This window comes from Rana temporaria, chromosome 10, assembly GCF_905171775.1.
Source record: "Rana temporaria chromosome 10, aRanTem1.1, whole genome shotgun sequence".
Taxonomy (NCBI): Eukaryota; Metazoa; Chordata; class Amphibia; order Anura; family Ranidae; genus Rana; species Rana temporaria.
Genome location: NC_053498.1, coordinates 93,339,010 through 93,366,600, shown reverse-complemented (window position 1 = coordinate 93,366,600; position 27,591 = coordinate 93,339,010). Strand labels below are relative to the sequence as shown.

At 45.0% G+C, this 27,591-nt stretch overlaps 2 protein-coding genes across 4 annotated transcripts in view; one reads left to right on the top strand and one right to left on the bottom strand.

The window, feature by feature from the left end:
* LOC120915317 (galactoside alpha-(1,2)-fucosyltransferase 2-like) overlaps positions 1-27,591 on the bottom strand; it is a 192,172-nt gene that overhangs the window by 92,220 nt on the left and 72,361 nt on the right. The window lies entirely within an intron of this gene.
* Positions 4,493-6,115, top strand: LOC120915843 (tigger transposable element-derived protein 1-like). Its single transcript, XM_040326649.1, has one exon. It carries the CDS (start codon positions 4,493-4,495, stop codon positions 6,113-6,115), a length of 1,623 nt encoding a protein of 540 aa, XP_040182583.1.

Genomic DNA, 27,591 nt, shown 5'->3' with positions numbered 1-27,591 from the left:
AGAGGCCCCCCCCCCCCCCCCCCCCCGTCCTTCTATTAACAACTAGACAGAAAAACTGCCTTAAAAAGACCTCCATACAAGGAGAATGGGAAGAAGTGGACGGGGAAAGGTAAGATAGAGTAAAATAAAGAAGAGAGAAAAAGACGTGTAGAAAGAATAGAAAAGAGCTAGAGAAAACAACAGAACTCTCCGCACTAATGATGACAGGGATGCAGAGCCTTGTCTCTCCCAAAATAAATGGGAGGGAGAAATATCAAGGGAGTCAAAAGCACTATTCAGTCAAGGAGACTGGATTGTATGATGCTAACTGAGTTTGGACCCCATAATGACCGGACCAAGTCACTGAACAATAGATCCCGATGTGACTATAATCGCACGACTGGGAGTACCTCCTGGATCAAATGCAAATTCATAAATGAGCCAGCTCATAGAATCAGTTACGCATAGATATCCCTAAGATCCGGCAGGTGTAATTGTTTTACACTGTCCGATCTTAGGATGCAGTACCGCGGCCGCCGCTAAGGGGAGTTTGCGTCGTAAACCAGCGTCGGGTATGCAAATTAGGAGTTATGGCGATCCACGACGGATTTTTGCATTCGCTACGTCGCCGCTAGTCTAGTTTCCCGTCGCAAAGTTAGTCGTCGTTTTTGGTGCCTTAACTTTACACAGCAATCGTATTGCTGTATAAAGTATGGCCGTCGTTCCCGCGTCGAAATTTAAAAATTCACGTCGTTTGCGTAAGCCGTCCGGGAATACGGAATTACGCTACGCGCGTCGCTGTTCGAAAAAATGACGTCACTTTGCGCAAAGCACGGCGGGAGTTCCCATAGACACCCTCCTAAACCTTGTGGACAGTCTTCCCAGAAGAGTAGAAGTTGTTATAGCTGCAAAGGGTGGGCCCCCCAATATTGAACCCTATGGAGTAAGACTGGGATGCCAAGTTCATGTGCGTGTAAAGGCAGGCGTTCCAATACTTTTGGTAATATATTGTATAACAAAAGTTCAAGCAGGATAGCTGCACATAAAAAATTTCTATAATGAAAATACATTTACAAAAATAGGTCAGAAGTATTTCATGACAGTTTCGAGCTAGTATCATCAGCCCTTCCTCAGATAATAATACATCCACATACAAATTCATATACAAGTATTAAACAGTCTTTTGTTGAATGTACATCATCACAGTAAGTATATAAAGTGCAAAACAACAATTACATACTCAATAAAGAACGTAAAGTTGGGATACAGAACATCCACTGAGGTTACCACTAGACAAGAGGTACATAGTAAAAAAGATATAATTAACAATATGTAACATTGTAGGCAGGGCTCAAGTCCTGCGGGAATGCGTGGGAACGGAGTTCCTGCACTTTTTTCACAGCAGGAACGCAGTTCCCTTTGCAGGACTAGAGAAGCCGAGAGCAGCCGAGCCAATCCTTCACTAAGCGGCGATGCCCAGCTCGAGTCACTGTCAGGGGCAGGCGAACCATAGTAATCCTTTAGTAATCCTTTAGTAATCCGTTACTGGCCGCTTCCTGTATATGGATTCATCGGGTAGTGTGCGGGTATTCCGTCATTTCCTCGATGCCGCAATTTTTGGGTGGGAGTTCCCACACTTTTTTCCCCAGGACTTGACCCCTGAATGTAGGTGAGGGTACAAATGCTCTAACTCTACAATATATTTGGGTTAGACATAGGAATGTCATCAGTGAGAAACCATAACCAGCAAATAGGTCTTCCATTATCTCTATACACAGGTTTCAACAGCTTGCAATCAACGGTCCCATATTTTATTGTATTTGGATGGGCATCCTCTATTGATATACAGGTATTTTTTATATGGTAGCATGTTGTTTATTTCAGTCACCCAGTCGTTAAGTCGAGGAGGTGTCGGTCTCATGCATTGTCTAGCTATTATTTTCCTAGCAGAGAATAGTGTTTAGTGTAAAAAGACCTTAGTAAACTTCTCAAGGTCCGAGTCGGGGAATATCCCCAACAGACACCAAATAATTTTAAGGCCGGAAAATGTTCCAAACTGTTCGATTGTTTGTAGGGCGTTATGGAGGGAGGGACCAGAATCCGCTCCGTAAAGCAGTGTGTCATCCGCATACATGCTAATTTTTTCTATCAGAGGACCTGAGCTCAGACCCTGAATTGCTGGATTAGAGCGAATAGATATAGCAAGGGGTTTGCTGCAAGAGCGTAAAATAGAGGGGACAATGGACAACCTTGCCTCGTACCTCTGGTCAAGTGAGATGTATCTGATACCCATCCATTTGCCACCACTTTAGCTCCTGGAGCCTGATATAACAGCTGGATCAACTTGATAAACTTGGGACCAAAACCATAACTTGCCAAGCATTTCCACAGATAGCACCACTCCACCGTATCGAATACTTTAGCTGTGTCCAATACCCCTACCACTCTTGAGCCAAGACTCTCATGCAGAGCCAGTGTAGACTAATGTACATCTGCCAAGAGGATGTTCGTAAAGATATAACTACTAGGGGTCTATCTTCTTAATGTACCATATATGCGAGAAGCTTTCCAGCTCTTTCCCCATGTTCAAAGAGCTTTTGTTTAAAAAATAAACGTTTTCGTCTGGCCATCTCATACTGTACTGTAATTGATCTACCACTCTAGTCTACATTTTAAGCAAAGCTGCCTTGGTAGGAGAGGGATTTGTGACATATTGTCTTTCAGCGTAGGCTAGCTCCGATACCGCCTTTTCAAAGGCAGCCACCAAGGTAGTCTTTAGTCTGTTATTATGGGAGACCAAAGTAGCTCTAACATACAGTTTAAAAGGATCCCACACTGCTGAAGGAGCAGCAGAATGATCATTTTCTGCAAAGTTTAGTTTCCATGTATTCATGAGATCATCCTCCTTCGGTAGTAGGGAAAGCCAAAACGTTTTTAGCCGCAACGTGCAAAGTGGTCTATCAATGGCAGTATGAAATCTATGCAGGACATAGAGTTCTGAGTGGAGGAGAAACTAATATACCCGAGTGGAGGGGTATTTATGTCTCCAAGTGTCAGCCAGGTCGAAATTGGCAATGAGTCTAGAAAACCTGGTGTTAGGAGTGATGCCCCATACACACGTGCAGGATTTCCACCGGTAACTCCCGAGGGGAAAGCCAAGAACTTGCTCGGTCAGTCTTTCCCCCTACACGAGAGGTTTTTCCAACAGGAAAACTGAGATGGAGCTTTGGTCGGGAATCCGGGTCGTGTGTATGCTCCATCACAGTTTTTCCCATTGGAAAACTGCCAAAAAACACCTGGCAAAAGTCCGCCGGTTTTCCCAGTGGGAAAAAAGAGAACTGGTTCTGGCGGTTTTTGGGCAGTTTTCCTATCGGAAAAACTGCAAGGAGCATACACACAGCTGGGATTCCTGGCCAAAAGCTCTCCTCGAAGTTTTCCCGTCGGGAAAACCGGCCGTGTGTACGAGGTTTAACAGGTTGTGGCACCATTTGCAAATGGGTTTTATCAAGATTAGTGTTTAGGGTAGTATTAAAGTCTCCGAGCCATATGGCTTGCACTGTAGGATGATGAGCCAAAAACGAGAATCCCTCTGTGAGTATAGTAGAGCAGAACGGTGAAGGTACATAAAATGCTAATAACAAGAAGGACTCTCCATACAGTGATACCTCGGTTCACGAACGCTTCTGTTCACGAACAACTCGGTTCACGAACAGAAAAGTTCATATAAATATGCTCCGGTTCACGAACTCCGCCTCGGTTCACGAACAGGAGCCGCGGCCATTTTAATGCTATTTCCAGGCTGTCACATGGTCGTGACTTCCTGTAGGAAGATCGTGGAGAGAAGAAGACACACAGAAAGAAGTGTACTGCGAGTACTGTGCATACATTTCAAGGTATTTTTTGATTTTTGGTGTGCTTTTTAGCCCATACAGTACTGTACTGTACTACAGTACTGTTCTTGCTGTATTGTACAGTTCACTGGACACCCAATATGGCTCCCAAGAAGCATAGTGGAAAGAATAAAGTGCAGAGCAGCAATGAAGGTGACAAGAACAGCAATGCAGGTGACAATGTGCAAAGTGGAAATGCAAGTGACAATGTGCAAAGGGGAAATGCAAGTGACAATGTGCAAAGGGGAAATGCAAGTGACAATGTGCAAAGGGGAAATGCAGGTGACAAGAATGTGCAGCGCAATATGGCTCCCAAGAAGCATAGTGGAAAGACGAAAGTGCAGAGCAGCAATGAAGGTGACAAGAACAGCAATGCAGGTGACAATGTGCAAAGTGGAAATGCAAGTGACAATGTGCAAAGTGGAAATGCAAGTGACAATGTGCAAAGGGGAAATGCAGGTGACAAGAATGTGCAGCGCAAGCATGGGGGCAAAAAGAAAGTGCAGAGCAGTAGTAAAGGTGACAGCAAGGTTGTGAAGAAAATAACCATTGAGCTGAAGAAGGAAATTATAGAAAAGCATGACCGTGGTATTCGTGTGACTGATCTGGCCTCGGAGTACAAGATGGCAAAGTCAACAATCTCGACTATTCTGAAAAACAAAGCCGCCATCAAAGGAGCTGATGTTGCAAAAGGAGTAACAATGTTAACCAAGCAGAGGACGCAAGTGCTGGAAGAGGTGGAAAAACTTTTGCTTGTGTGGTTGAATGAGAAACAGCTGGCAGGTGATAGCGTTAGTGAAGCTATGATCTGTGAGAAAGCCAGGAAATTGCACAGTGATTTACTGCAAAGAAGCCCCTCTACAACTGCAGCAAGTGACGAATTTAAAGCCAGTAGGGGGTGGTTTGAAAAATTCCGCAGGAGAAGTGGCATCCACAGTGTGATTAGACATGGTGAGGCTTCCAGTTCTGACAAGGCCGCAGCAGAAGCCTACAAGTTAGACTTTGCGGAATTCATGAAGACAGAAGGATACGTCCCTCAACAAGTGTTCAACTGTGATGAAACAGGGCTCTTCTGGAAAAAAATGCCGAACAGAACCTATATCACGCAGGAGGAAAAGGCACTACCAGGGCACAAGCCCATGAAGGACAGATTGACCCTTTTGCTGTGTGCCAACACAAGCGCCGATCTGAAAATTAAACCACTACTGGTGTACCATTCTCAGACCCCTCGTGCATTTAGGGAACAAAATGTGAACAAGGCCAGACTGCCCGTCATGTGGAGAGCCAATGCCAAAGCTTGGGTCACAAGGCAATTGTTTATGGAATGGCTGCACGAGGTGTTTGCACCCACCGTCAGAAAATATCTTTCTGATAACCAGCTGCCTGAAAGGTGCCTTCTTCTGATGGACAATGCCCCGGCACACCCTCCAGCCTTGGTGGATGATATGGATGCTGAGTATGACTTCATCAAGGTAAAGTTCCTCCCCCCCAACACAACACCACTTCTGCAGCCTATGGACCAGCAAGTCATCTGCAACTTCAAGAAGCTGTACACAAAGGCGCTCTTCACTAGGTGTTTTAATGTCACTGAAGAGACGTCCTTGACTTTGAAAGACTTCTGGAAGAAACATTTCAATGTTGCCCACTGCATTAACCTCATTGACAAAGCCTGGGAAGAGGTCACTCCCCGAACCCTAAATTCAGCCTGGAGGAAACTGTGGCCAGAATGTGTCGCTGAACGTGAACATGACATTGAAGTGCCTGATGCTGAGGTAGTGGAGGAAATTGTGTCCATGGGCAAGAGTATGGGTCTGGACGTTGATGGTGCTGATGTGGAAGAGCTTGTTGAGGAACATAGGGAGGAGCTGACCACGGAAGAACTTTCTGAACTCCACAGTGAGCAGCAGAAGGCACTTCTTGAGGAGCATTCCACTGAGGAAGAGGAAGAAAAGGAAGAGGTTAGCAGTGATGCCATAAAATCCATTATGCAAAAATGGAATGAGTGCCATGATTTTTTTGAAAAGCACCACCCCAACATAACTGTCGTGAACAGAGTGTTAAATCTCATGAATGATAATGTGATCTCTCATTTCCGGAGGGTTATGCAGCGCAGGAAGAGACAAGTGACATTGGACAGATTTTTCAGCAAAACTGAGCCTGCAGCTAGGAGACAAAGGAGAGAGGAAACCCCTGAAGGAGATCCCCCTGATGTCCTTATGGAGGGGGACTCTCCCTCCAAACAATAACTGCCTCCCACCTGCCTCCCACCTGCCTTCCTCCATGCCAGAAGTCATCACAAGCAAGGTTAGTGTCCTCTCTTTATACATTACTATACTGTACTAATGTGTATTGTAATTTTTGTGCTTCAAAAACCCCCAAAAAAAGGTCAGCACGGATTAACCGGATTTACATTGAACCCTATGGGAAAATGTGCCTCGGTTCGCGACCAATTCGGTTCGCGACCAGAGTCAGTTCACGAATTAAGTTCGTGAACCGAGGTATCACTGTATATTGTTGCATATAAAAAAACATTGTTCCCCATTGGGCCCCATAATCTCCTATTGCCCGGGGGCCCCATGAGTTGTCAGTCCGCCCCTGTCCGCATGCTACTTTTAGAAAAGAAAGAACTGCAGATCTCTTCACCTTGTCCCTCATCCTCTGAATATTTCAGGTAATAAACTTTACAGTATAGTTGCTATAGTGCAAGAAATATACAGTTCCTTACTAAAGTTTCCTCACTGATCCCCATGAACAGGTAAATTATTTGTCAATCCAACTAAGAAGACATTTCAATATCAAGAGTAATAAATCACGAGTTAAAGCAAGATGTTTAGGCAGCACGTATAATGGCATCATCTGTAACTGTACCATACATCCAAAAAATAATAACCCCCAACCCACCCTACACCAACCCCAACTGGTGCGGGCATATATACGCTAAACACGTTTAAAAAAGAAAAGTTGAAATAAGAAGTTCACAGGTGTTTACTGGGATAAGCGGCAAAACAGTGGATCGTCAAGTAGTAACACTATTAGCAATGTGTGAACAGTTGATAGAAAGTAGGACATTACCCAGCAAAAACCCCTACCACCATTAATGTTGTTCCTAATTGTTAATGGGGCAAAACTTTGCTGCACCTTTTTGCACATTGTAGGACTGCGTCCTCTCCAGGCAGTAGAGAATAAAGAAGAAGATAAAACCCAGAGCAAGATATTATTCCGCTTGAGCTACCCATGGGCTGGTAGAATAAAAATAAAAATAGGGGGAGATAGTAGCAAACAGTTAACCCTTGGAGGTTCAGGTAATTGAAAGGGAAAAAGATTTGTGCTTGCATTACAAGAAATACTGCGAGGGACATATAGCGTGTTCACAACAGACTGGAGACCCTCATCCAGACCAACATTTAACCACTTTACCCCCTTCCTGACCAGAGCACTTTTTGCGATACGGCACTGCGTCATTTTACCTGACAGTTGCGCGGTGGTGCGACGTTGCACCTAAACAAAATTTACGTCCTTTTTTTCCCACACAAATAGAGCTTTCTTTTGGTGGCATTTGATCACCTCTCGGGTTTTATTTTTTGCGCTATTAACAAAAAAAAAAGAACATTTTGGAAAAAAGGCAATATTTTTGACTTTTTGCTAGAATAAATATCCCCAAAAAATATATATAATTTTTTTTTCTCCTCAGTTTAGGCCGATATGTATTCTTCTACATATTTTTGGTTAAAAATAAATAAATCGCAATAAGCGTATATTGGATTGGTTTGCGCAAAAGTTATAGGCCTAGCCGGCATGCGATGAGGCCTCTCTACTGCACAAGTGGGGGAGAAGGCCTCGCAGCCATAAGTAGTGATGAGTAGTTGCTCAATGAACGTTGTCAGGTCCCTTCCTTAAGCTCTTTCGGAAGCCCAATGAAACAGAGATTGCATCTATTCTCCATATCGTCTTGCTTTTGTACCAACTGGCTGATCTGAAGCTGCATGCGATCGACAGTTTGTAAGGGTGGGATAGCATCTTTTACACCACTCTCTTTTTGGCCCGCTACTGGAGTTTTTCTGTAAGTCCTGACGAATAAGTGATATATTAACCTTCACCTCTTCAACTTTTTGTCGTCAGCGTGGTTTGACAGGACGAGATGACTTCTAGTACCTTAGCTGTATCATTTCCTGCCGAGTTCGTCTCTCCCGCTGCAGCACCACCATCTTCCCCAAGAGTATCCTTATCTTTCTGGCAAAAACGATCCAGTTTGGCCTCAGTGTTTATGCCCCCATATACAAGTATTTAAATTAATTTCTAAACATTTGGAATCAATTAATCAATTGATTCCAAATGTTTAGAAATGTATTTAAATACTTGTATGGAACGTAATAAAACATTTTTATGTGCAGCAATCCTGCTTGAACATTCGTTCCTTTTTTTTCCGTATCATTATATATATATATGAGAGAGATAGGCCGGGTACTAACGAGCAAACATGTACGATGAAACCGGTCCGTCAGACCGTTTTCACCGTACATGTCTGTCAGAGGGCTTCTGTACGATGGCTGTACTAACCATCGTACAGAAGTCCACGCGTAAACAATACGCGGGGCGTGTCCGCGTCGTCGCAGCGACGATGACGCGGCGATGACGTGGCGACGTGGGCGGGCCTGCCATTTGAAGGCTTCCATGCATGCGTCAAAGTCATTCGACGCATGCGAGGGACGGCGGGCGCTTGGTTATGTACGGTAGGTCTGTACTGACGACCGTACATGTCCGAGCGGGCAGGATTCCAGCGGACGGTTTTAAAACACGTCCAGGAATATTTGTCTGCTGGGAAAAGGCCCGGCGGGCAAATGTTTGCTGGAATTCGGCCCGCTCGCGCCTACACACGACCGAACATGTATGCTGAAACTGGTCCGCGGACCAGTTTCAGCATACATGTTTGGTCGTGTGTACGGGGCCATAGAGATATCGATATATAGATTATATATATATATATAATCTATATATCTATATCTCTCTCTCTCTCTATCTATCTCATATATACCGTATTTATCTTGCTATAACGCGCCCCTGCGTATAGCGCGCACCCCCAACCTAGAAGGAAAATTCCTGAAAAAAATAAAAATACTTAGTTTGGATGCCCCTCATCGGTGTCTTGCCCGCCGTCCATCGGCGGCCTTGTCCAGTCCGGCGTCCTGTGGCCATCGTGGTGTCCTCCCCGCTTCCCGCGCTGTGTTTGAACCACTCCGCCAACATATGCAGAGCGCAGTACACTCGGGTATAGTTGGGCAGGCTCGGCTCTTCGCGTAAAGGACGTACAGGACATGACCGCGAGCGGACCTGAGCCTGCCCGACTATACCCGAGTGTACTGCGCTCGGTATATGTCGGCGCAGTGGTTCAAACACAGCGCGGGTATCGGCGTATATCGCGCACCCACGATTTTGCCCTGATTTTCAGGGCAAAAAAGTGCACGGTATACGCCGATAAATACGGTACATATATGTAAAGAGAGAGATATGTCTCTCTCTCTCTCTCCAAATATATATATTTATACACAGTATATATATATATATTTGGTGAGAGAGAGATATCTATCTATATACGGTATATATATATATATTTGGTGAGAGAAAGATATCTATCTATATATGGTATATATATATATTTGGTGAGAGAAAGATATCTATCTATATACGGTATATATATATATTTGGTGAGAGAAAGATATCTATCTATATACGGTATATATATATATTTGGAGAGAGAGAGATATCTCTCTCTTTCTCTCTCTATATTACTACTACTAACTATATATACATACACACACACACACATACACAGTGTAAGTACTTGAATTTGACTTGTTATCAGCTTTCTGAAGGCTCTGCTTCCTTCTTTGAAGTGCTACATAATGATTGTGCTCCACTTTTCACAAAACATATCTATTGTGAAACACACATTGATTGCACACCCAGCAAAGGTGTGCCCGTAAAGCTAAACACCTGATGCAAACACATTCATTCAAATATGTTCCTTTTGCAGCCACAAAATATATAAATACACTTTGTGTGCACCAAATGCCTTAGCAAACCCAGATATTACCTTGTAAAAGTAGCAGTGACATCATCGTTGTGCTGTACATGGTCTATGCAGAGAGCTGAGCTGCGGGAGGACACATCAAGCACCCAGCCACTACAATCTGCCTGCAGAAAACTACAAGGGGTGGAGATATAAGACCAGTCACTCTGCACAGACAGAAAGCTCGGCAGTGACTTGTCTTCATTATAGTACAAAGGAAAAGTTTCACATTGGATTAATGCGCAGATCTGTAGGGAATACACAAAATATATACCAAGATTCAAATAAGACTACACATGCCCTTTGTATTTGGACATAATTTGCTTATCCTAGAGTCCAGCGTTAACGGATCCAGTAAAATGTCCACGTTTGCTGTTAAGATTTTTAAAATTTACTGTAAATATTTAGCTTTCACTAAGGCTGTATCTGTTGATCCTGCCATTAAGGGCCTCGTTCAGGTATTTCCTATTTGTTACAACGATCTACCAGTCGTGTTCCTACCTTCTCTCTCTGCTACATGCCCCCCCTGGTGGAGACTGCAAGCAGCCGTGCCAACCCACACTGAGCAGGTATGGTTTATCCTCGTCACTATCAGGAAGATAGTCCAGATGTACAGCCAATGCAGAAGTGCATGTAGACAGAATGTGTCTGGAATACAAGAAAATCAGCAGTAGGGTTGGGCCAAACACCCCCCCCAGGTTGGTTTGCACCAGAACTCTCGAACATCGCAAAAGTTTGGACCCAAACTCTAAACCCCGCTGAAGTGTATGGGACCCGAAATTTGAAAAAATAAAAAGTGCCAATTTTGAAGGCTTAAGCCCTGTACACACGGGCCAGAATCTCGTCAGGAAAAAAAAGCCATTTTGGCAAGAATCTCTTGCAGCCCGAGTGTACAAACACTCCATTCAAAAGAACCGCGGTGACGTCATCACGTACAACGAGCATGCACTCGTCACATTCAATGCCGTCGCTGCCATCTTGCTGCACCCTACCTATGCCAAGGAAGCTACCGTGCATGCGTCAAAGTCATTTCGAGCATGTGCAGGTTTCCACGGCGACAGGTAAGTATACACACTCACGGGTTTCTCGGCAGGAAAACACTGCCGAGAATCACAACGAGAAAATAGAGAGCAGGTTCTCTATTTTTCTCGCCGAGATTCTCACACACGGTATACTCGGCAAGAAAGCTCTGCCAGCAGTTTTCTTGCTGGTTCTTGCCGAGTAAACCAAGCGTGTGTACGAGGCTTCATATACAAGTTAATGGCCATCAAAAGGGCATGGGGGCCCTGGTACTGCCCTGGATGACATGTATCAATGCAATTATTTTTTATTTTTTCAAAAGATTGTTTTTAACCACTTCGGGACCTGCTCACGCTGATATCCGTCAGCACTTTGAAGAGGGATATCGTTGTTATGGCAGCAGCTAGCTGCCATAACCCCGGTATCCTCTTCTCCGGTGAGCGGTCCGGTTTCAGATTCACACGATCATTTTTTACAACCTGAAAAACAACATTTTAAAAAAGCCGAAAAACGACGTGAAGCCCACACACAGTGATTTTAAATTACGCTTTTAAAAATGTCATTTTTTTTTCATGCCGAAAAACGACCGTGTGTACGCGGCATTATGTGAAGAAGCCAAATTATAGTACACTCAAGCCAAGATTAACTTTTTTTTTAAGATAAAGTCAGTGACCTTATCATCATCATCATAACCCCCTCCATCCTCATCATCACTGAAGCCAACTTGGCAATATGCTGTGGCAGGGGGACCATGACTGCCAATTTGATGTGTATCTGTTTTCTCCCTCTCTGTAGGGTAATGTTAAACCTTCTTCATCCTCAGAACCAACATCAGAATCTAGTAATGGCTGTACATCGTCAAGAAGCAAGTGGCTGAAGCTGTTTTTAAATAATTCAGCTGACTCCTCCATGCCTGATGCTGGGGCTATGGCAGAAGTAGCCGTGGACAAGGAGGCAAAGTAAGCCACTCTGGCAGCTGCGATGGACTACACAATAGCCTCAGCTTGAGTGATAGAGGATGAGGAGGATGAGGATGGTTTGGTAAGCTAGTCCATCACCTCCTCTACATGCTGTGGCTGGATAGCACAGACAACATCACTAAACAGAGACAAACATGTCCTGCCTGAGGATGGACCATGTCCACCTTTGCTTGTGGACACTGCTGGTCCCATCATAGTGGCAAGGGATAGACAGCCTCTCCTTGATGGCCTCCCAGACAATATGGGGGGGGGGGGGGCTTATTACCCAAATTTAACAGAAACTGGGAAATGTGTGATTGGATTTACTTTATTGAATGAAAAGTGGTGTTTGGTGCACTTTAAATTGAGGAATGATGCTGACAGAAATGTAAAATCTATAAAAAAAATATAAATGTGAACACCGGCGTCACAGGAATAAAAAAACATGCAGCAACCAAAAGAAAAGAAAGAGTGTACAGCACCAAATTGTATGTAATGCTAAACACCACACTACACTATACTAACACCAGTGGCGGTTGGTGCTCAACATTTTTGGGGGGGGGGGCAAACAAACTGAAAAAAAAAAAATCAATTGCCGCCACTGTGCCCATCAAACACTGCCAGTTTGCCCCCTGAAATGCAGCCAGTTTGTCCCCTGAAATGCAGCCAGTTTGTCCCCCCAACTGCCACCAGTTTGTGCCCCCAACTGCCGCCAGTTTGTGCCCCCAATTGCCGCCAGTTTGCTCCCCCAAATGCAGCCAGTTTCCCCCCCCCAGCCCAGCACTTACCTTCCTCGGGTCAGAGCCGTCCTCTCCACGCTCCCTCGATGTCTTCTCCCACGCTCGATGTCGCTTCAGCCAATCAGATGACCAGGTAACCAGACCCAGGGCACCTGATTGGCTGAGAGGCGGGTCAGTGTTAGGGAAGCGATTCCCTAACACAGCAATGTTTAACCAGGGAACGCACAGCCTGTGCGCCCTCTGGTTAACCATTTGGAAGTTGATTAGAGCCCACAGGCTCTAATCGGGAAGCCTATTAGAGCATCTTGCTCTAATCAGGCACTTCCAAAACACACTCACCGCTGTTATTCAGATGGCCGACACTCATCAGGGGGCTGGACATCTGAATAGTGGGCGGCAACAATACATAGATTCATGCAATGCAGAAGAGAGGGGGCGGTGCTCCTGCGCCCACTATGGACGCACCGCCACTGACTAACACACTATACTAACACCACACTAACACAGAGTCACAATAACACACTAAATTGCTGATAGCAAACTGAACCCTGCTCATTCTATCTCCACTCCAACAACACAGTAAAAGGTTCCTATGGGAAGGAAACTTTTATAGTGTGGGGTAGGACTATGCGCACTGAGCCCTGATTGGACAAAGTCATCATCACTTTGTCCAATTAGGGCCCTGACAGTGCTCTGTGGCACAATTTTAGAAAGCCCTGCACCTGACCAGCGGTCAGGTGCAAGGCTTCATCCATTTAGGACCCTAGAATGCACTGTGCAGCTCACAGTGCATTGTGGGGCACTCGGCGGGCGGACATCCCACCGAGCGCCCTGCACATTCGGGTGTATACCGAACAGGCGATGTTCGGGCCGAACTTTTACTCGGCTCAAACTGTTCACCCAACACTAATCAGGAGCACTGAGAGGATAAAAAAGACAAACTGTCACCCAGTTGGGGTTTACATCGGTTTAGGATCTCCAGCTTACCCAATCTGTAGTTGGAAGGTGTGAAAACAATAATTAGAGAAGAGGCTTTTTTCCTAGAAGAGTAGGTACATGTTCTCAGGATTAGTAATGTGGTTACTGGTCACAGGGAAGGTGGGGCTGTAAATGGGGTGTGAATCAGGGACATGGGACACTGATCATACATCTTGGTGTATTGCAGAGAAATGATAACACGTGGGTGGAACAATGACAGTTCTCAGTTCATGCAAAGAAAAATAATAGAAAATTTGGTTTTGCTTAAATACTTTTGGGGCAGATCCACAGAGCGAGTACGCCGGCGTATCTACTGATACGCCGGCGTACATTCAAATTACCCGCGTCGTATCTTTGTTTTGAATCCTCAAAACAAGATACGACGGCATCTGGGTTTGATCCGACAGGCGTACGTCTTCGTACGCCTTCGGATCTAAGATGCAATTCTTTGGCGTCCGCTGGGTGGCGTTCACATTGTTTTCCGCATCGAGTATGCAAATTAGCTATTTCCGACGATCCACGAACGTACGAGCTGCCGTCGCATTTTTTTACGGCGTCTCTAGTCGGCTTTTTTCGGCGTATAGTTAAAGCTGGTATTTCGTGGAGTATAGTTAAACCTGCTATGTTAAAGCGGTCCTCCACCCTAAAGTGGAGTCCCGCTGATCGGAACCCTCCCCCCCTCCGGTGTCACATTTGACACCTTTCAGGGGGGAGGGGGGTGCAGACACCTGTCTAAAGACAGGTATTTGCACCCACTTCCGGCCACACGCTACGGGCGAAAGACGGGCATTCCGTCACATCCCGTCTGTCGCCCGTTGTGTGCTGGGAACACTCGGCTCCCAGCACACAGCGTGTGAGCCAATCGGCGGGCGCAGCGCGACTCGCGCATGCGCCGTAGGGAACCGGGCAGTGAAGCCGCAGCGCTTCACTTCCTGGTTCCCTCACCGTGGATGGAGGGGGGAGCAGCAGGGTGACGAGCGATCGGCTCATCCTCTGCTGCGATCACCGCTGGACTCCAGGACAGGTAAGTGTCCTTATATTAAAAGTCAGCAGCTGCAGTATTTGTAGCTGCTAGCTTTTAATATATTGTTTTAGTGGCACATCCGCTTTAAGTATGGCCGTCCTTTCCGCGTTTAATTAGATTTTTTTTTATTCGTTTGCGTAAGTCGTCCGTGAATCGGGATGAATTTACGTCCACGTCAAAACAATGACGTCCTTGCGACGTCATTTAGCGCAATGCACGGCGGGAAATTTAGGAACGGAGCATGCGCAGTTCGTTCGGCGCGGGGACGCGCTTCATTTAAATGAAACACGCCCCCTACTCGCCACATTTGAATTCCGCGACATTACGCCGCTTGAGATACACTACGCCGCAAAATCTTTATGGATTCGAACCAAAGCCAGGTAAGGTACGGCGGCGTAGCGTATCTCATATACGATGCGCCGGGGCAGATCTTTGTGGATCTGCCCCTTTTGTGTCTAATCTGAACTTCTATTCCTATGGAAGGGAATGACATGTAAATGTCTGCAGTACTTCCTAAATGTATAACTGATACCTAAAGCCCCGTAAACACGGCCAGACCTTTGTCCAACCAAAATCACATCGAAAGTAAAAGAGAACATGCTCTCTATCTAAACTCAGATGGAATTCCTCGGAATTTCCGATGGAAATAATCCGATGGTGCATACACACGGTCGGAATTTCCGATGGAAAAAAGCCGTCTGACCTGAATACATACTAAAAAGTAACCTGCTTCTAGGAAAAATCAACCACCTTGGGTGTGTATGTGACTGGGAAAGGCACATTGGCTATTTAATTTGTTGTCATGTTATAAATAAATGGACACCAAATTGTCTTCAAGCCCCAGGGTTCTAGTTTTCACCACGGATATTGCCTCTATGGAGTTTGTATGTAATTTACCTGTCTGTGTGGGTTTCCAAAAACACAAGCTGGCCATGCATTGAACAGATTCCCCTAGCCACACCTACGAGGAGCAGTTGTATTCTGACAGTGGGACTCCTCCACTGTCGGAATACATTGATTAGCACTGCAGCCGATTGGCAGGCGATGATTGAACAAAAATTTACAAACAGTCCTGTCTGAGAGAGGAGTCGATCATTAGATTGACTCTCCTTGAACAGGAATGACCATAGTCCATAGATGGATCAGAATTCGGCTGATTCTGGCAAAACAAGTAAAATTTTGATCCATCAATAGCGAGCTGCACTGTCAAGGCCGTACATGGATAATAATTTGGCCACAAATGATCAGTGCCACCGGTTATAGCTGGCAACACTGATCCATGTGTTCTGATGGCGGGGGAAGACTCCCCGTCAGCAGAACACAATATCTCAGAGAGAATAATTCCCCCATCGACAGTGTGAATGGGGGAATCAGGTATTTTTTTTATTTTGTTCAATCTGCTCATTAAATGAAAATAAATAATTAATGTACAGCCAGCTTAAAGTGGATGTAAACCTCAAACATTAAATATTAACACAGCCTATCCTTCTATAGTATGTAATGCCTTGTACACACGGTCAGACTTTTGAACATGCAAAAGTCCGCCGTGAGTCTGTTGGAAGTCCGACGGAAAGATAGAGAGCAGGTTCTCTATAAGGTCCGTCGGACTTTCGACAAAAAAAGTTTTTTCCCCTCGGAAAGTCCGGCCATCTGTACGAGGCATAAGAGTACTAAATGTCATTACTGTCTGCTGCTTCCTTCCTCTGCTATCAGCACTTCTGACAAGTTTTCATGACAACAAATGAAAAATGGTAAAAGAGGTGGGACCTCCAGTCTCAGCTCTGTTCTCTGTGGAGGGGGGTGTATCCGTTCCCTCCAATTAGCTCTCAGATCTCTCCTCACTGAGCTCTGCAGAGTGTAACTTCAGCTCTCCACCCCCTTTTTTCTGACAGTCCAGACAAGCTTATATATCCTGGACTCTGAACGGATGTAGAGAAGAGGAGACTGTAGATAAACAGGTACAACAAATGTAGAAGAATATGTTTCATCCCTGTGTACCACCTGACGATAGTCCCTTCACTGGGTATTTGTAAAGGTTTACAACCACTTTAAGGTTAAATGGCTAACACACAGCCTGTCTTTCACATGTGACAGTATGACTGTGTAAGAGGGAGGGGCATTAAATGATTAGATCCAATGAGGAAAGGACTGAATATTCTAAGTTAGAGGACATAGACAGTTAGGCCTCTTGCACATGGGCATTTACTGTTCTGAACACGGGCGCATTGTTGTCTATGGAACAATGCACACAGCTATGTAAGGATCAGTAATTCACAGAAGAGTTCAGAGACATAAAATAAACATCTGCTGACACCCGTAATCACCCGCCTCCCCAAAGATCCGATTTTGCAGACGGAAGAATGTCCTATTTTTTCTTCCGTCTGCGGATCGGATGAACATGGACACACGGTCCGTGTTCATCCAATCCCCCCATAGGGGAGAGCGGAGAAAAGACAGGGCGGTCCCTGCACAGTGTGCAGAGACCGCCCTGTCATCTGACGGCTCAGCGGGGATCTACGGAGCGATCCCCGCTGAGCTTACGGACACACGAAGGGGGATCATTACTGATGAAAGGGCCCCGTGTGAAAGGGCCCCCAGAAGAACTGTACGCATGTCTTTGCCAATGCACATTTATGCGCCTATATGTGTGCATACACAAGGTCTTTATCCACTTGCCGACCAGCCACTGTCGTTATAACGGCGGCAGGTTTACATCAGAGTCTGCAGGATTCCCCCTTACATTGAAAGGGAACTCTTATGTAAAGGGGAACGCTGCAGATCATGATCTAAGGGGGGAACTCTGATGTGGAGGGGGGCTCTGGTGACCAGAGACCACCTTATATCAGAGTCCACTGCTTTCTCTTTCCCACTTACATCAGGGTCCGCAGACTGAGTTCCCCCTTGCATTGTAAGGGGGAATCCTGCAGACTCTGATGTAAAGGGGAACTCTGATGTGGGGGGCCCTCTGGTGACCAGAGACCACCTTCCGTAGAGTAAATACACTAAGGTAAGGGGCGTCACTAATATAGGAGGTGGAACCTTTATATCAGTGCCCCCTTACATTTTTGCATTCACTCCCCCCTTACATCAGCAACCCCCCCGCACTCGTGGAGGACTGGATCTTCTCTGTGATTTCTGCAAACTGGGCATGGGCAGTTCTAGCCCGTCACTCTCCACAATTTTTTACTAGGGTTGCTGGGCAGCCGGTGGGGCCCCCCAGGCAAGCGGGGGCCCCCGGGCAACTTCCCAGCGTGCCCAATGGAAAAGATGGCCCTGTATGCGTAACCTGATTCTATGAATCAGGCGCATAGTTACGACGGGCGGATCTCAGAGATACGATGGCGTATCAGGAGATACGCCGTCGTATCTGTTTTGTGAATCTGGCCCAATATGTTTTACTTTCTGCTATAAAAACATTCCTAAAATAAACAAATTTCTTCATAAATGTAGGCCAACATGAATTCTGCTACATGTCTTTGGTAAAAAAAAAAAAAATATGTCAATAGCTGTATATTGATTAATTTGTGTGAACGATATAGCGCCTACAAACAATGGTATATATACTTACATTTTTATTTTATTTATTTTACTAGAAATGGCAGTGATCAGTGACTTATAGTGGGACTGTGCTAGTGCGGTGGGAAATCTGACACTAGCTGACATTGCCTGGAAGGTACACTGACATCACCAGTGACACTAATACAGATATCAGTGATAATACTATACACTGTCACTGTACTAATGACACTGACTGGGAAGGGGTTAACACCTAGGGCCAATCAAAAGGTTAACTGTGTGCCTAACAATGTGTACTGTTTTTTTACTAAATATCTTTTTGTTCCTTCTTCCTGCTTTGCAGGGAGAAAAAAAATGATTGTTCCCTCTGTACAGAACCCTGTGTTGTTTTTTAGTCTAACGGCGGGAATCGGCATGTTCTTTAAAGGGGTTGTAAAGGAAACATTTTTTTTCCCTAAATAGCTTCCTTTACCTTAGTGCAGTACTCCTTCACTTACCTCATCCTTCCATTTTGCTTTTAAATGTCCTTATTTCTTCTGAGAAATGCTCACTTCCTGTTCTTCTGTCTGTAACTCCACACAGTAATGCGAGGCTTTCTTCCTGGTGTGGAGAAAGCCTCTAGAGGGGGCGGGGGCGAGCAGGAGTGTCAGGACGCCCACTAACACACAGCTCCTTTCTCGATCTGCAAAGTAGAGAGTGTCCTGACTTGCCTGCTCGCCCCCTCTCCCCTCAAGAGGCTTTCTCCACACCAGGGAGAAAGCCTTGCATTACAGTGTTGAGTTACAGACAGAAGAACAGGAAGTGAGGATTTCTCAGAAGAAATAAGGACATTTAAAAGCAAAATCGAAGCATGAGGTAAGAGAAGGAGGACTGCACTGAGGTAAAGGAAGCTATGTAGGGAAAAGATAAAATTCCTTTACAACCCCTTTAAGCCCAGAAGAGGCCAGCGATGTACAGGTATGTCACTCTGCCTGTACGGGTCGCCCGTCTACCGTACACTGCGGGCGGCCATTTCAGAGGCGGTTAAAATATGACTGCCTCCGTTCATCCACATTACATGGGGTGATGGGATTAGTAATTTACATCATGTCTTCGGAGTGTGTGAAGAATCCAGAGTACTCAGAAGAACCCACAAAAACCACACAAACAGAAAAAGAAGCTAAAGAAATTACATCACATTACTTAAAGGGGTTGTAAAGGTTTGTCTTTTATTTTTTAAATTGGTTACTTTAAGCTAGTGCATTGTTGGTTCACTTACCTTTTCCTTCGATTTCCCTTCTAAATAATTTTTATTTTATTTTTAATTTCTCACTTCCTGTTTCTCCTCAGTAAGCTTGCCACCATCATCCGAGCGGTGGATAGTCATTTAGAACAGCTACTGGACACCTTACTGAGGAGGAACAGGAAGTGAGAAAAAACATTTAGAAGGGGAAAAAAAAAAGAAGGGAAATTGAAGGAAAATGTAAGTGAACCAACAATGCACTAGCCTAAAGGAACCAATTTAGAAAAAAAAACCAAAAACTTTACAACCCCTTTAAAGTGGAGTTCCACACAAACATGAAAATTCCACTTTTCGGATTCCTTCCCCCCTCCGGTGTCACATTTGGCACCTTTCAGGGGAGAGGGGGGGGGGGGAGAATATACCTGTGTAATACAGGTATTTGCTTCCACTTCTGGGCATAGATCGCCACAGTAGCAGCGGTGATCTACGCCATGTTCGGCCCCTCCTTTGCCCCCCCCCCCCCGCTGTCTTCTGGGAGACACACAGGTCTCAGAAAACAGCAGGGACCAGTAAGATTGTTCAGCGCGACTCGCGCATGCGCATGCGCAGTAGGGAACCAGGAAGTGAAGCCGCAAGGCTTCACTTCCTGATTCCCTTACTAAAGATGGTGGCGCCTCCACCCGAGAGCCGAGGGACAGATCGGCTTTGGGGGCCAACATCGCAGGCACTCTGGACAGGTGAGTGCCCATATATTAAAAGTCAGCAGCTGCAGTATTTGTAGCTGCTGACTTAAAAAAAAAAAAACGGCGGAACTGTGCTTTAGAATCTAATCTATTAATTTTTACGCATTAAATACTTAAATTTGGGCAGTACTGTGGCTCAGGTTCTAACACTACTTTGCAGCACTGAAGTCCTTGGTTTACATCCTGACCGGGACACTATCTGCATGGAGTTTGTACTACTACTCCCTGTACTCTAAAAACATGGGGTGTCCTGTCTAAACTGGCCCTAGTATATGCATGCGTGTGAGATAGGGACCCTAGATCGTAAGCTCTTTGAGGATTTGTGAATCAATAGAGTATGTAAAGCACTGCATACATTGAATACCTGCAATAAATTAGACATAGGAGTAGGAGAAGCCACTTATGGATTGCAGGTTCAGCTCACGGGGAAACGGGCCGGGCACCATCCAGAGAGTGATTAATATCACTGATACCATTGAGAGAGATACACTTTTACAAGACAAAAAGCAGACAAAGAAATAGATGCTTATTGTGATTGTGTTTTACCAAACATATGTAGAATACATATTGGCCTAAACTAAGGATTTTTTTTTTACATTTTTATATATTTATTATAGCAAAAATTCAAAGATAAGTATACACTGCTCCTAAAGCGCCCCTGCCCATTGAAATCAATGGGCAGCGATGCCAAAGCGCCAGAAATGTGCCACTGCGCTTTGACAGCGCTTTTAACCTTTTTTCGGCCATTAGCGGAGGTTAAGCAAAACTGCAGACGCCCACCCGCCCCAGTGTGAAAGTGCCCTAAGTGTTTTTATTTCTTATATCTGCAGCGCAGCACTTTAAAAGACGGTAGCGGGGCCAGACACAATTGAGTGCAAGGTCTGCTTTGTAAAAATAACCAAAACAGTATAATGGTGTGTTAAACATTATCCAAGTGTTCTGACGAAACATTACAAGATGTTAAAAATTAACATGTTATATGTACAGTAAAAAGAAGCAAGTTTTAATATTTACTGAAAAAGCCACAGATGTCCAGCAATTGTTGGAGAGCTCAAAGAGACCCACAGCTCACAAGTTTCTCAGTGGATCTGCCACAGATCACTTTTCAGAGGGTGATTGACAGGCAGTGAAGAGGTGTTCTGTTTCCTCCTCACCACCCATTTTAACCCCTAAAAATCCATACCACTATCAGTGTCTGGTTAAAGTTTGTAGGAGGAGTTTTCAGTCTACTCTGACCCCTGACCCTCTGTTTGGACAGTGCTGATTGGCCCTGTGCTGATCACATGCATCCACCCAAGAAAAAAAAAAACTCTAGCAATACACACCAAACTGAGAATGTACAGAGTGACTCCAAAGGCTCTATCTTATCAGGAGATGGATTTGGGACAGTTGAAGATCAGGGAAGACAGGATCAAACTGCTTTTTTTACACAAAATATTAACCCCTTAGGTTCCACAGTGAGTACAACAAGCATGCTTTAGCCCTGGTTCACACTGGGCTGCGGGAGTGAAGCCGTGCGAGTTCAGCTGAACTCGTACGGCTTCACTCCCGCTGGCAGTCCCGATTTCGGCCGCGATTTAAGAGACATCTGTGCATGGTGCTGCACAGATGTCAATGTAAATCGCGGCCCGAAATCGCAAAAAGTAGTACAGGAACTACTTTTTGAAATCGGTGCAGCGCCGCAGATGCGGTGTCATACCGATTAGGACGGTGTCATTGCCGGCAAATGCCGCCGATTTGAGATGCGATTTCACATGTGAAATCGCATCTCAAATCGAAGCAAATCGTACCCAGTGTGAACCTGGGCTTACTGCGTATAAAGACTGATTTTACGGTTGTGGGTTTAGTAACACTTTTTACGAAAGGCAAATCCACTTTGCACTACAAGTGTAAACTCCAAGTACAAAGTGCTCTTGAAATTGCACTGAGAGTGCACTTGCAAGTGCAGTCCCTTTAAATCTAAGGCTCCATTCACACCTAGGCAGACAAATTCGCAGCGTTTTGTCGTCGCAAATCACGGTACAAATAGCAGCGTTTTGTACTGCGATTTGCGGCGACAAAACGCCGGTATTGTCCGCCTAGATGTGCCCCAGATTGACCCCCTCTATGGAGATGGTTCCCATCTCCTAGCCGAACGCCGAAAGCCGCCTGAAAAAAAGGTCCGGGACCTTTTTTCAGGCGGCAGGCGTCCGGCGTTCGGCGTGGAGATGTGAACCATCTCCATAGAGGGACATGTGTTTTCATCCCTCTGGCGGCAGCGGCGTAGCACTACAGGCATTAAAACGCCTAGATGTGAATGGGGGCTAAAGGGGTAGAGCTGAAATGAGGGGAAGCTCCAATCATGTGCAAGCTAAAATGCTGTTTTTTCCTTGCATGTCCCCCTCAGATCTACAGCGACGGCACTTCCACGTGCACTTTCTGTGCAATTTCAAGTGCACTTTACACTTGTAGTTGGCACTTGTAGTGCAAAGTGGATTTGCCTTTAGTATATAACCCCCTTTAAGTTGTTAAAGTTGTGTAACTGCTTTCATTCTATGTGCAAAACTAAAAAAAAAAATGTACCGTTATATATATATATATATTTTTAATAGTATAGCATTATATTCTATTATCTATTTTTTTCCTCTTTCACACACTGATAAAGTTTGAACCTTTAATCCAGGCGGCGGAAGCAGCGTCATTATTGCTGTGTGCAATTAAGATGTACTTACTGTATCTTAATGAGATGATTCTATTTCTTGACTCCAGTGTACAGTTTTATAGTATTGGCTGTGGGTTGTAAACCAGAATTACAATCATATACAGCAGGAATTTTACTTAGCTGGAGAGATAGGAGGAAATGATCAGCAGACTACCGATTACCGAATGGTCAATACCCCACTTTTAAGTACACAATGGGGTTTATTTACTTAAGCTGGAAAGCGCAAAATCAGGCTCACTTCTGCAAAAAAAAAAAGAAAAACACAATGAGCTTCCATGTTTTATTACCAGGCTTAATTGAACAAGCCCGGGTTAGAAGCTCATTGGTTTCTATGCAGAAGTGAGCCTGATTTTGCACTTTCAAGCTTTAGTAAATAAACCCAGTTTCTCTTATCGTCCATGGACGGACACAGCTCCTTAAATCTTGACAAGTGGGTTATGTTCCCCGTTTACAGGAGTCCTCTACTGTAAACAGGGAACATAACCCACTTGCCAAGATTTAAGGAGCTGTGTCCGTCCATGGACTCAGAGAAAAGGATTTTATGGTGAGTACAAAAAATTCTATTTTTTTTTTAAAGTGGAGGTTCACCCTAAAAAAAAATTCTAACATTACATCCAGCATACTAACGACATGTAAAGTATGCTGGTATTTTTTTTTTCTCCGTACATACCGTTTAATTGTTATTTTCGCCCAGGCTTCCGGGTTCTGATTCCCGCGGGACTGGGCGTTCCTATTGAAAGCTTAGCTGATTGACGTCTGGTGAAAATCTTCCGATGACGCATAAAGCGCGTCACCAGTTTTCCGTAAATAGCTGACCTGCGAGTCGGCGCTATACGGCGCCCACCGTGTAGAGCTGACTGCGCAGGCGCCATATAGAGCCGACTCACATGTCGGCTATTTACGGAAAACCGGTGACGCGCTTTATGCGCCATCGGAAGATTTTCACCAGACGTCAATCAGCTAAGCTTTCAATAGGAACGCCCAGTCCCGCGGGAATCAGAACCCTGAAGCCTGGGCGAAAATAACAATTAAACAGTATGTACGGAGAAAAAAAAAAATACCAGCATACTTTACATGTCGTTAGTATGCTGGATGTAATGTTAGAATTTTATTTTTTTAGGGTGAACCCCCGCTTTAGGGTCCTTTCACACCAGCGGACCGTTCGTCCGTTCATTACAAGTCCGTTAACGGACTTGTAATGAATCCCTATGGGAACGCGTCCGTTAGCGGATGCAGCATCCGTTAGCGTCCGCGTCAGTCGGGATCCGCTTTTCCGAACGGAAGAAACCCTATTTTTCTTCCGTTCGGCAGAACGGACCGGATGCAGACGGACAGACGGTCCGTCTGCATCCGGTCCGCCATAGGGGACAGCGGAGCAGAGACAGGGCGGTCCCTGCACTGTGTGCGGGGACCGCCCTATCCGCCGACAGCTCAGCGGGGATCCCCGCTGAGCTTTGGCGGACACACGGAGCGGATCCCTGCTGAGCTTTGGCGGACACACGGAGCGGACCCGGAAACGGTCCGCTCCGTGTGAAAGAGCCCTTAAATACGTAACTTTTCTTTCCACATTTAACTGTCTTTTTTCTTTTTGTCTACAACTCTTTTCACGCACTGCTAAAAAGTTTAAACCGATACATATTATTACAGAAACCCACACACATCTTGCAACTGAAGAAACTCTGTATGGAGAAGTGGTTGAAGGTTTCACTGGTATCAGAGACTGGTGGACATTTCTGCAACATGCCTACAAAATTACAAGTCTACATTGCATGTCTGGAGTAATATCAGCTTCTGTTGTTAAATAACATATTGAAAAGACACATTTTTCTCCCCTTAAACGTTTTTGGATAATAGAATATAATGCTATACTATTAAAAAAAGATATTTTGGATGTATTATATATTGCATTAGCCCTTTAGATCAGTACTGGTACCTGAGGGTGTTATTTCATGACCTATGATTGGAAGACTTTTTAGATATTTAAATAGGGGAGGTATTTGTTATAGTGGTTGTGCATGTCCATTTATATGTAAATATAAAGTGATCAGCGCAACGTCTAGAACTAAATAAGACAAATAATCAAAATTCAAATGCTCAATGACAGTGGCGTGCTGAATATCCTAAATAATAGTGCAAAATATAAATAAGTAAAATAAAAACAGAGGGCCAGATTCACGTAGATCAGCGGATCTATAGATCCGCTCGATCTACGTGATTTAAGATCCGCTCCCGCTTACCTCCAAACTTGCGGCGGCGGATCCTAAATCCCCCGGCGGAATTCAAATTCCGCGACTAGGGGGAGTGTACTATTTAAATCAGGCGCGTTTCCGCACCGATTTAAATGCGCATGCGCCGTCCGGGGAATTTCCCGGCGTGCATTGCTCCCACTGACGTCACTAGGACGTCAGTGGTTTCGACGTGAGCGTGACTTGCGACGCGCATGTTTGTGAATCGGTGTACGCAAACGACGTTAGAAAATTCAAATTCGACGCGGGAACGCCGGCTATACTTAACATTGGCTGCGCCTGATAAAAGCAGGGGTAAGTATACGACGGGAAAGCCGCTACGGAAACGTCGTAAGAAGACTGCGTCGGGTCCGCATACGTTCGTGAATTTGCGTATCTCGCTGATTTACATATTATTCAAGGTAAATCAGCGGGAACGCCCCCGGCGCCATTTTTAAATCGAAAATAAGATCCGACAGTGTAACACATTGTAACACTGTCGGATCTAAGCCATATCTATGCGTACCTGATTCTATGAATCAGGCGCATAGATAGGACCAGTGTAAGTCAGAGATACGATGGTGTATCTGTAGATACACCGTCGTATCTCTTTGTGAATCTGGTCCAGAAAGTCCAAAAGAATGAAACAGTCCTTCCAATTATTTAAAAAAAAAATCCTGTGACTTCACACAATGGCTTAGTGCTCACAGAACTCTCACCTCTATATGGTGTAAAATCAGCCTCATAGGTATACTGTGGTGGCGGCGCACTTCCACTTCCAGACGCCCGATTACAGAACAAATGATGCTCCCAATCCAAGGTTTTACTGTCGTTTATTCACTTTTTTATAGTTTATTCACATGGTAGCGCAAGGGTCCACACTTTCCATGTATATGTAGTTCAAATAAAATCGTGTTCTAAAAGAATTCCTTTTACCAAACCTGCTTGTCTTTTTTGTGATTTTAGTTTTTGCTCAGGCTCAGGCATGTTTGGATCCTAATTTGAACCCACCTAAATTGTCCAGCTGAGGCATTCTTCGCCCCCTGAGGCCACACATATATACAGTACATGGCCCTTGTATACATGTGACTGTGGGGCAGGAATGCCTCAGCCTCTTAGGACTGGCTTTGTGAAGTGACCACTCCCTGCAGTGTGGAACATATGGTCTGAGCACTGACAGGCTGACCCCCCCACCCCTTCAACCTCTGCAGTAATGCTGGCAACATTCATATGTCTATTTCCCAAGACACCCTCTCGTTATGATGCTGAGCATGTGAACTCAACTCAAATAGTTGACCATGGGTTCTGAGTGGAACCGGTCCTGTTAAACCGCTGTATGGTCTTGGCCACCGTACTGCAGCTCAGTTTTAGGGTCTTGACAATCTTCTTATAGCCTAGGCAATCTTTATGTAGAGCAACAAATTTTTTTTTCAGATCCTCAGAGAGTTCTTTGCCATACGATGCCATGTTGAACTTCCAGTTTCCATTATGAGAGAGTAAAGCCTCGTACACACGATCAGTCCATCCGATGAGAACGGTTTGATGGACCGTTTTCATCGGTTAACCGATAAAGCTGACTGATGGTCCGTCGCGCCTACACACCATCGGTTAAAAAAACGATCGTGTCAGAACGCGGTGACGTAAAACACAACGACGTGCTGAAAAAAACGAAGTTCAATGCTTCCAAGCATGCGTCGACTTGATTCTGAGCATGCGTGGATTTTTAACCGATGGTTGTGCCTACTAACGATCGTTTTTTTCCCATCGGTTAGGAATCCATCGGTTAAATATAAAGCAAGTTGGCCTTTTTTTAACCGATGGTTAAATAACCTATGGGGCCCACACACAATCGGTTTTGACCAATGAAAACAGTCCATCAGACCGTTGTCCTCTGGTTAACCTATCGTGTGTACGAGGCCTAAGGCCTCGTACACACGACCAAGGAACTCGTCGTAAATGAAACATCATTTCCCTCGACGAGTTCCTTGTTAGGCTTGTCGAGAAACTTGACAAGCTTTCTTTGCGTACACACTGTCAAGACTAAATCTCCTCGTTCTCAAATGCGGTGACTTACAACACATACAACGGCAGGGGAAATTCGATTCCACTGGCACAACCCTTAGGGCTGCTTTTGCTAATCTCATGTTACTGTGTGTTAGGTAAAAGTTTGGTAAGAGACGATTTGCACTTTTCAGACTGTTACAGCGTGAAAAATGTGTTATTTCCATTACAAACGCTACTTTTACCGAAGGTGCGCTCCCGTCTCATACTTTATTCTGAGCATGCACGGGTTTCTTAGCATACACACGAACATGTTTCTCGTCAAAAACCAGCCCGACGAGAAACACGACGAGGAAATTGAGACTCCCGTTGAGAAAAAGAGAACTTGTTCTCTTTTTTTCTCATCGAGTTCCTAGACAGTTTCCTCGATAAAAAACATACACACGACCGTTTTCCTCGGCAAAAAAGCTCTGCCACCAAGTTTCTTGATGGATTCTGTCGAGGAAAACGGTCGTGTGTACGAGGC

What these genes read in the sequence shown, in the direction of transcription:
- LOC120915843 (XM_040326649.1), top strand. Translation starts at nt 4,493, where the DNA reads ATGGCAAAGTCAACAATCTCGACTATTCTGAAAAACAAAGCCGCCATC.